General features: G+C 37.0%; 1 protein-coding gene across 3 annotated transcripts; it reads right to left on the bottom strand.

Moving 5' to 3' along the window:
- Positions 1-6,066: 6,066 nt before the first annotated feature.
- LOC103863235 lies at positions 6,067-10,276 on the bottom strand. Of its 3 annotated transcripts, XM_009140995.2 has the most exons (11): positions 10,075-10,276; positions 9,895-9,963; positions 9,718-9,806; positions 9,504-9,634; positions 7,687-8,836; positions 7,346-7,602; positions 7,221-7,272; positions 6,897-7,045; positions 6,718-6,804; positions 6,496-6,624; positions 6,067-6,404 (listed from the first exon to the last, which is right to left on the bottom strand). In XM_009140995.2, exons 4-11 carry the CDS (start codon positions 9,570-9,572, stop codon positions 6,324-6,326), a joined length of 1,974 nt encoding a protein of 657 aa, XP_009139243.1. In that variant the 5' UTR covers positions 9,573-9,634; positions 9,718-9,806; positions 9,895-9,963; positions 10,075-10,276; the 3' UTR covers positions 6,067-6,323. The 3 variants fall into 3 exon arrangements, with proteins under 3 accessions (XP_009139243.1, XP_009139242.1, XP_033146132.1); XM_009140994.2 differs by having other exon boundaries at positions 7,346-8,836; XM_033290241.1 differs by having other exon boundaries at positions 7,346-8,836; positions 9,895-10,002; positions 10,075-10,271.
- Positions 10,277-10,424: the final 148 nt, after the last annotated feature.

Raw genomic sequence — 10,424 nt, 5'->3', positions numbered from 1 at the left:
CTTTCCTTTTTCGTAAGTGGAATGGACATGTATGATGGTTAATTACAAGACACTGCTTAAACTCAATTGTCTATAGGTGGAAGAGTGGACCAAAGCTATAAATGGGCATCGTTTGCTTTCCGTTTATTAATTCACGGAGATTCGTTGGTTTCCCACTTGCTTTTTGTTTACACAATGACATACTAAACGGCGTTTGTAAACGTCAAGTCTGTGCAGGTGGGATTTGGTTAGCTTTTTCCTTACCCCAAAGTAAACTAAAGTTTAGGTTGGAACCAAGTATTTATCTTGTTGTTAAAAGCCAAGAGAGTACTTTGGTTTGTCGGATTTGATGGATTTGATGGGAGTTACATTCATTTATCTCGGAATCTTATACTATATGTTTCCTAAATGATTACAACAAATTTTCCAAATTAGCAAATGACTAGGAAATTAGGAGAATAATGTAAAACACTTTTTAATGTTGATTTTTATGTTATTACAAAATATGAAAATATTAAAAAGATAATTTTGTTTACCTTATGAAGATTGAGTTTGATGCATTATTTTAGCCATCTTGTGAAAACTTGGTAAAAGAATGCATTATTTTAGCCATCTTATGAAAACTATGTAACAGCTATTTGCACCATGCTAATCTATTCTAAGCATTTTCTCAATTAATCTACATAATTTGTCTAGTGTATAAGCATTAATAAATTTTAGTTTAGTTAAACCAGTGGTCTGAAGATACTCGTGTTATAAACAATTTTTATATACTGAAAAAGGGATCAGTGTAAGTAACAAGCCAAAAACAAGATCACTCATTCTTCTTTCAAGTGGGTTACAATCTGAGTTGTATTTTCATTTTAAGGCTTAGGGCACGATTAACTCTGGTCTCTTAGCTAAGGTTTTTAATCATAATTTGACACTTTTTTGTTTTTTTTTTATAGTTTTCGAATAAAAAACGGCTTTTATATCTCTTGTTTAAGAAACGATTCTTAACTTTTCTTAGTTAAAATCTAAAAATGCTAAGAACCATCTTTTACCCGAAACTAAGAACCCAAGAATCTCAGTTAAGAGACTGAAGTTAATCATCTATAAGTAATAAAAGCTGATTATCAGCCTCAACCAGCCTGTCCACGTAGGACAATTTAATCACCCAATCAGAAAGCACATTTTTGCCATGTCATATGTGTTGCCTTTCTTGGGCCTACCGTATTTAAAAAAAAAAACAAATGTGTTTAGCACAATTGGGCTTACCGTGTTTTCTGAAGCCCATCAGATCATTGGTGGGCATAGACGCGAACCAAACGACCTCTCCCTTACGCGTTTCTCAGACCCTAACTCAGATCGATTCTTCATCACCTTTGCTCTTCCTCTTCTTTGATCCGTTTCGCGATCTGAGTCCTAAACAATCAATACATCCTCCCTTTACTCTCATTTATGGATTCTTTTTGCTTTTCTCCTTTCAATTTTGTTTATAAAACTCTTAATCCGCCTTTTCTCCTTCAGATTTTGTTTATACAACTTTTAATCCGAGTCTTATTTCGATTAATTAAGCTTCGTTGCAATGAGTTCCAACAGAAAATCTACCTCCGAGAAACGAAAAGGCGTTGAGGCTGACTCCTCTCCCGGCACGATCAGTCCCATCAGAATACCCTATCTATCTTCCAGCCATTCAATCGGCGTTCCCCACTCGAAGCAAGCCACATGCGAAGCATCGGTCACCTCCGGTCTGACCAAACTCAGTGGCAAGACCGCTGTCTCCTCCGGCGTCTTGATCGGCATACCTAAATCGAAGAACCCCAATGGTAATAACCCTTATTGTTTCCTTATGAAATTGTAGAGTTCGTTAGATTACAAAAAAAAATAGAGAATCTGAAGCTTTGGGTTTAAAATAATGATATGAACAAAATAATTTTTTTTTATGATAGATAATTTTTATATTACAGAAAATAGAAAATCATATGAGATTGTGGTACGGAAAACAAAAGAAATTTTTTTATAATAGATAATTTTTATACTACAGAAAAATAGAAAATCATATGAGATTGTGGTACGGAGTTTAGTTGCCTCTTTTGATGATTGCAACGTCCGTATTCCTATGCAGGTACGATCATTCACAGCACGAAGACTGGTGTCTCTTCAGGCGTTAGAGGCAAAGCCACTGTCTCCTCTGGCGTCAGGGGGAAAGCCATTGTTTCCGCCGAACCGATGGCTTTCAATGATGTGAAATACGGACCTCATGACGGCGAGCTGAGGTTTCGGTTGATCCATTTTTGGGAAGCTCGAAATGTTGTGACAAAGGTGCTTATCGGTCTCGAGATGCTTCTCATCGACCAAGAGGTATAAACCGAATTCTTGATTGCAATTTAGTTTAGAAATTGTTCAGATAAGATGCTGATAAACATTTTAGATTCAAACTATCGTTCTATTATTTCGAATGAATTTATAGCAAGTGTTTGCTTTTGTTGATATTACTATAACTATAATTTTGTTATTGATGCATTTCCAAGATCTCCTGTCTCGCATTTCTGATTTAATTTCTTTAATTATGATAACAGGGAACTGTCATCCAGGGTTTCATCCCAGCTGGGAGGATAGACACTTATTTGCCACACATGAGAGTTGGTGGCATTTACAGGCTCAACAGTTTTTTCAGGTCTAACAACAAGACTTTGTATCGTGTTGCAGAACCAAGTTTCACCATCACATTCTCATCGACCTCTGTCCTCTCTGATCTAGAGGACAGTTCGGTATGTTTCCCTGAGGACCGTTTCCGGTTCCATGGACATGAGGAGTTTGATGCTGCCTGCGACTTGAGAGGGGATCTTTACGGTAAGTTCTAAATGTTTTATAAGATAATGTTCATCTAACTTGGATCAACCGTTTTAATTCAATCAAATATATTTAGCATTCTTTGTCTAGGATAGTGTCATGATCCATAGTTACGTTTTTAGGTTACATTGTTGTGTGTATGATATATAAAGCATTGAGTTTATTTTTTCTATTTTGCAGATTATGTTGGCCATATCAAGCTTGTGAATGGGGAGGTTCTCAGTGACAGTCTCGTGCTAGATGATGCCGAGATAGCTTCATCACACCGAGTTCTGCTTCATGTTCAAACACATGAGTAAGCTAATCTGTATTATTTTCATATTCATGTGTTGTCTCTCTTATCACATGTGTTTTTTTTATGTTATAGCGGTCCGGTGATGAAGTTGTACCTATGGGACAAGGCTGGCACCAACTTTAGTGAGAAATTTAAAGCATCTGGAGGAACAGCACGTGTTATTTTAGTCACTACCTTAAACCCAAAACGAGTTGGAGGTTTGTATTAGCAACTTTTTCTTATTTCTTAGAAGTATATAAGATGGTCAGGGAAATCTGGTTAGGTTAGCTTTGAGGAATAGAACTGCATTTGGTAGAAATTGGATCTTATTGGCTATAGTAACCGATAGGCTCGGTTATGACAAATCCTACATCCCATTTTACATTATAATTTTTTTTTTGTATTATAACAATCGATCTGTTATAGGTGCCCTAGCTCTCTCCTCTATGATGCCATCACGTGTGTTTTTGGACACTGATGTCCAAGCAACCCGAGATTATCTCACTTGGTAAGCTTTCCTTTATTTAAAATTGTTAGTTGTTATTCCATCATTGTTTTTGATGTTTGTACGTTGGCTTCAGGATGAACACGAACCTAGATGTTGCTAACAGAGTTGATGCAGACATTGTCACCAAGACTGAGACAATGACCATAGGCGAGCTCTTTTCCTATATGAAGCAGGAAGATGCCAAGGTTGTTCAGTACCAATTGGTAACACATTTAATATGGTAGTCTTAGTTTCTTTTTTAATCATTTAACATTTTGCAGGTTGCTTGTTTTGAGTGCATAGCAACCATTGGTGATGTTGCACACGGTTCATCATGGTATTACATAGGCTGTGGTGGGTGCCACACTAAGGCAACCAAAAGGCCTACCAGCCTTATGTGTAAGAAATGTGGGAAAACCGATATTGTTGGTGTTGCACAGTAAGTGACTCAGATCTACTTAAACTCATACTTCAATGCACCATTCTTACTCTACTCATGACACAGGTACCTGGCCAAGATCTCCGTGTATGATAATGATGATCAAGCGACTTTTGTGCTCCTTGGTGGTGTTGGACATGAGTTATCTGGAAAGAAAGCTTCTGAGTTGGTTGAGAAGTATTTCGAGGTAATTACAAACCTGTGTGCCTTTGTTATTTAAAACTGTATTTTCCAAGATCATTATAGGTATATAGTGACAATTGATTACTGTATGTTAGGCCAATGAGAATGTAGGAGATGATCACTTGGTTCCAGTACCTCACGCTCTTATAGATACCATAGGACAGACTCGCAAATTCGTTGTGAAGGTGTCAGATCACAATTTGACTAGCAAGACCCAAGCTTTGACTGTGACAAAGGTGCTCACTCCAGAAGTTCCAGAAGCTAAAGCCAATCTAGAAGGAAATGTGGCTGTACCAGACACACAGGAAACTTTGCAGAAGGAAGTTGCTGATGATGATCCTTCCACATGCTTTGGGAGTGTGAAGAGGGCTGCTGATAATGTTGAGGCAGAAGATCCCAAGCGAGCCAGAAGTGGCTAGGATGTGTTAAGTGGAAGCACCGTAGTCTATTGGTTAAGGTTTAAAGGCTTCTACACCCAAGTCTAGAGTTCGAATCCCAGACTATGCAATTTATTGCAGATTACAAGAAATTCAGGTTTCAAGTCCCGGAGAGAGCGGTTTATTAAACAATTATGCAGACTACAGAGGAAAGGCTTACAAGAGATCTTCAACATGGTGCAAGTAAATCTGGCCAGACATGGATCTTCATAGGACGGCTCAGATGATGCAGTTAGGCGTAGGTCTTCATAAGGCAGGTAGTATTGTCGGTTGTCGAATCGTCTATGTAATATTTCCTATATCATAATTGTAATATCATAATAAATCAGCGTTAAAAAAAAAAAACTCTATGCTTTGTTTTTTTTTTTAATCTCAGACTTTGTTTTTGCAACATTAAACTATCTTTCTTATAATCTATGTTGTCTCTACCTAATGTTTTTTTACCTTAAGTTTGATGTTTGAACATTTTAGTTTTGTTGGATTTGAAGCTTTCACAAATTTGGCTGTTGTTTTTTATTTGAATTCAATCTGTTTCATTTTTACTCTGTTAGGTTTGGTGGTACTGTATGTCTTCGTTTGGAGCTTTGCAACTTATCTGTGACCGGATGAGTTTTCGTTGCTGACGGGCAAGCCTCCCATTAGTTTATGAGAATGTTAACCACATTCTTACTGTTCTGTCTTCGCATTATAACAGTGACAAGTCTGTGACTATGAACTAATATACTGGAATATTTGTTAAACCGAGCTTATTCTAATAATTTTTTTTTTATACTAAACTGTCATGTACTAATATAATACATGTTTACGGTAAAATACTATTACTAATTCATGCTTTTGGTATATCATCCTCTGAACTTGGATGGAAGTTTGGTAAATTAGACATTCCAACGTCACCAAAAAATCGATTTATTATGACCATGCAATTTAGGGTAATTGTACATTAATAAATTTGAAAGATTTCAAAATTACATGCTAAGTAATTCAGCCGTAATCTTAATTTTGTTGTAATTCAAAACTCACAGTACTGTATGTTTTATAAGCTTTGCAAGCGTTGGCGTGTTCGAACGTTACAATAAAGGCTGCATGATGATTACGGCATATATAAACAGAGCACATTGTGGTTATATTTAGGCGGAAAACTCCATGTATATTACACTAAAACAAAATATCTATGAATAATTCTACCCAAAAAAAATTACTTACGGTTTCTTAAAATAAAAACTATCAAAAAATATAAATTTACTTTAATTAAAAATGTTATCCGAAATAATTTAAAATTTAATTAAATAAATAAAATAATTTCTCCCATAATATTAATATGCAACACATTATGTTGAATCAAATGGCTAATAATATAACAACAGTTGAATCCAAAAAATATCGAACAACAAAGAATTACAACACAATTCCAGCAGAAATTACCATCTCAAAATAGTAAAACGCAAGTTAAGTTCAATTAAGTGATATTATAGGAAAGTAATCCGGGCGTAGCCCGGAAAACCTTCTAGTGGTCTTAAAAGATTAAAAACTGGGTCAACTACGCATGTTGCGGAACTAAAAGATGTAATAAGAGATCTACAAAACATGTTCCTGTGGTTAAGGCAACAACATTACACAAGACTACAAGAGAGACATCATTCAACTTCTTCAAAAGAGAATACACAAAGAACACTCATTCTAGTTCTGGTCTCAGTTCCCTTTCCCTGTTCTCTTCATGTACTCTTTCATGCGGCTTTGGTTTGTCTCGAATATAAAAGGCATTCTCCGTATCTGTGTAACAGTCGAGCGTGTTAAAAAAGAGAACATAGGAGGGTGGCTATTATTTAATGTAATGGTTAGAAAATGTAGTCCAGGATCAAACCTCAAGCAGACAATCAGATTTGAGGACTAAACTCTGTCCTGGATCTACTTCCTTCTCATTAACTGAAATTGAATACTTCCCCAGGTTCTTTATATGAAACGACCCATCATCACCCAACCGTATGATCGCCTGTATTCAACAACCAAAAACACAGATTCTTTTCTTCTTATCATACAATCCAACACTTTCAAAAATAGACAGCATCTACTAATATTGACCAACCTGGCGTCGAGATATTTTGCTGCCACGCTTTTCTCTTCCCAGATCAATGTCCACCGCGAGATCTTCTGTTGATCTACCCACCAAAACCTGTGCCAAGAAAAAAAAGAAGTGATAAGATCATTCTTAAGAAGCTTAAACCATACAATGACAATACTTAAAAGACTGCAGGATCAAAATACCTCAGGTTTCTTGATGTAGTGTTTTGAGTATCTACCATATAAAACAGCTACTGCACCCCGGGAAGCAATGGCTCTTTGCATATATGAATAAGCAGCCTGTTCAAGTCTTATAATTCTTCTTTTCATCTCTTGGCTCTGATACTTGTAGACTGCATGTGAAAACGTTCAAAGGTATTACAAACTGGCCTTAGACCTTCTATAAAGTCTCTTACATAATAACTTTCATGGGCCAAATGGCATATTAAAACCTTTGTTTAAGCCCCAAAAATGTATATAGAGTAAAGCAACAAGAGTTCTTCTGAGTGAGTATGGATGGTCAGTTACCTTCAAGATCAAAATTATCTTGGTCATCAGGATCCAAGTCCATGTCAAGAATCTGAAACCATAAGGAGTAAATGTATCAAAGAGCAATAAAGAATGACAGATAAGGATATAAAGTTGAGAGTTACCATAGCCTCAATGTCAGAATAGTTCGGCAAGTCCTCGTCACTCTCAAAATCATGATCACCTGCTTCTGTTTGAGTGATCTCCAGCTCAGGGTCTGGAATCTCTATCAAGCCAACAACAGCATCTTTTGCTTGTACAATTTCATTTATAGGTATTACACATTTTTCCTCTTTACTGTCTCCACTCTCCTTCTCGGTGTAGCTTCCATGTCCATCAAATCCGACGATTCGTTTTCCACCGGCCATCTCTTTGTTTCCATCTTTTGCACCAGCACCATCAGAAACCATAGTGTCTGAGCATCCCTGTGCAGAACCAGTAGAAGGAACAATCTTATATGACTCACCTTGACTTGATTGACCAATCTCTGGCTTTCCTTTAGAAGACACTTGCAAACGTCCTGGTGTTTTCTTTTGTGTATGTCCGTCCCTAGTGGCAGAGAGATCTCTAGCAGATGAAGTTACTGGATTATTTGTATCTTTAAAGTTCCGCCGGGCTAACGAAGAAACTGACATTGGATGGCAGGTGTTGGAGAGAAGAATGTCATCATTACATGGAATATCGGGATCCTCTTGGTTTAATAAACAGCAGATTACACCACCAACAACCTCAGGATGAGGATCAAGGGCAGCTGAGTCAGACACAGGTTTGCACTCCACTGACCTCACTGCATTTGTACCAAATAGCACAGGCATCACATGAATATTTACTGGATGAGCTTGTGAGCTGGAAGGATCTTGTCCGGTATTAATAGGCAAAGCTCTGCTATTTGTATCATTTATAGGATTCACCAACAGTGAGCTTCGACCATCATAATACGACTTGTCAACTTCTTTGCCATCTACTTCCATGAGCGTTTCTTCTTCTTCAAAAAGAGAAGTTGAAAGCTGTGCAAGGAAACGATCAGTGCTAGCCATAGTGGCTTTCGGCTCATTAGCAGGAATCTCTAGTTTCTGCTTGGAATCTTGATGAACAGCATCACAGTCCGAAGGACCTGCTTGTTCAGTGAAGGTGAGATCTCCTCCTACGTAGGAGATGTCTCCCTGTAAATGATCTTCTGACACAACATGATCAGCCAAGATATCTGGGAAGGCATTGTGGATAATGTCCATGTGAGAGTCTTCGAGGCCAAGATGTGTTGCATCACCATTATTATCCATGAAATGGCTGTCATTTGCGGAGCCAAGGAATCCTAGATCCAAGGAACTAAACGACTCAGTCTGAAATTTCTTCCGCAAGGAATGATAAGTGCTTCTGAGCTGTTCAGTCTTTCTCTTCCTAGAAAAGCCTTTGTTTTCTTTCGATCCAGTTCTAGCAAACTTTGTGGGAAAAGGAGGGTTAGTAGTACGTTCAAGCTCAGCCATCCGAATAGCTGCCTCTGCAGAAACTACTGGATCGTATAGGAGTGCATGCCATCGATCTTGCAGTTCTCTGATAGAAAATCTTCTAGAAAACTGCACAGCGCCTTTAGCAAGTGCTTCCAAAGATGCACCAGCCTGCAAATAAATGAAACAGATCAAATTCACTTCATTGCTAGAATACCAAGCAAGCTAGATGGAAAAGAAAACGCAATACCTACTGAAGCACCACATTAGTATACAAATGTTTTAGCTAATCCTAGCTTGATATATAAAATGTTATGTAAGAGAAAAGGAGCATAAATATTTGTTATGTAGTGATTAGTGAGCCATTTGTAATATACTTCTCTCTCAACACCAGGACAAAGATCGAAAAATGTATTTCCAAATCATTTTTTATGGTCTCCTAATAAAGTAGCTCTGAACAGAAAACCAAACAACTTAATGAGAATTATTAATAATCTTTTTCTGGTGTAGAGAAAAGAATACATCTTTCACCTATCCCTAAAACAAATAATTAGGTTGCTAACTTAGTGATACAACGCTTAATAGAGCAACAGTAGATACAAGTAACCCCAGTAACACAACTTGACAGTCTCAAAACTAATAACCACTACTGTTCCCAGCTACTTAGTCTTAAGCAATTTGATACAAGTTTGTACACATGCATGCATATTCAAACAAACTCTGTCTAACGCTCTGTTGAGCACGTAGCCCAATTCAATATCAGAGATATCAAAAGATCATCCTGTTTCCAGTGGTAAAAAGAAGGGAAACAGAAGGCAAGTAAAACGAGAGTTCACACCTCTATGGCGTTCTTTAGAAGCAGATCGTCTTCGGGTATCCAGGGAACAACCTGAGCAAGAGCCCCCATGTTCGAGCTTCGCTACTCTCAGAAAAGATTCATGTAAGAGAGGTGGTGACAGCAAACAAAACCTGATTACAAAAAAAAAATCAAAAAGGGCAAATAGTTGCAGATAGTTAGACAGTGAAATTATGATTTAATAGGAAAGTAATACCTAGGATGAGCCAAGGAAGATGTGTTGTCAAGCTCGGGAACAAGTATAGTGAGGTTCAACGGCTTACAAACAGTAACCATGTCACAAAACTGAAACAACAAACAAACAAACAAGCTGTCAGGATTTGGAAAGTTTTTCAAATTTTGGGAAAAGAGTAATTAAGGCGAGTGAACGAACCACTGATTGGAGATGATTCAATCCGCCATTGCAGGCTACAAGTAGATTTCCATTGAAATTCGATTTTATCTAATGAAAGAATTGAATCAATAATTCATTGTTAAAACTCTGAAACACCAACAATTCGACTCTCAACAAGTTGATTGATTACAAAATCAATGTAGAGAAATAATACCCAACCTGACTTTGAGGAGGAAGAGAAGACGGCAATCCAAAATCTACAAGATTTGAAACCTTAATTTTTGTTTGTCTCAGTCTAGCTCCAAGAAAAGTTTCTAACAAAAGATATATTAAAATAATGAAATAAGAGGAGATTCGAGGAAGTTCTCAAGGGAACCTGCAAAAAAAAACTGTGCAGATAATGTAACATTTTCACTAGTTTACACGTTTAAAGGGAAAACAAATTTAATTGCAATTTTGATGTGCGCTTTTTTTTTTTCTTCAGTTGACAAATATTTAGTAAATGTCATATTTTCATATATTTGGGTTTTATTTTATAAAAGACTTAAATTTTTTATCTTTATTTATCG

Source organism: Brassica rapa, chromosome A04 (genome assembly GCF_000309985.2).
Source record: "Brassica rapa cultivar Chiifu-401-42 chromosome A04, CAAS_Brap_v3.01, whole genome shotgun sequence".
NCBI lineage: Eukaryota > Viridiplantae > Streptophyta > Magnoliopsida > Brassicales > Brassicaceae > Brassica > Brassica rapa.
This window is presented reverse-complemented; position numbering and strand designations above follow the sequence as displayed.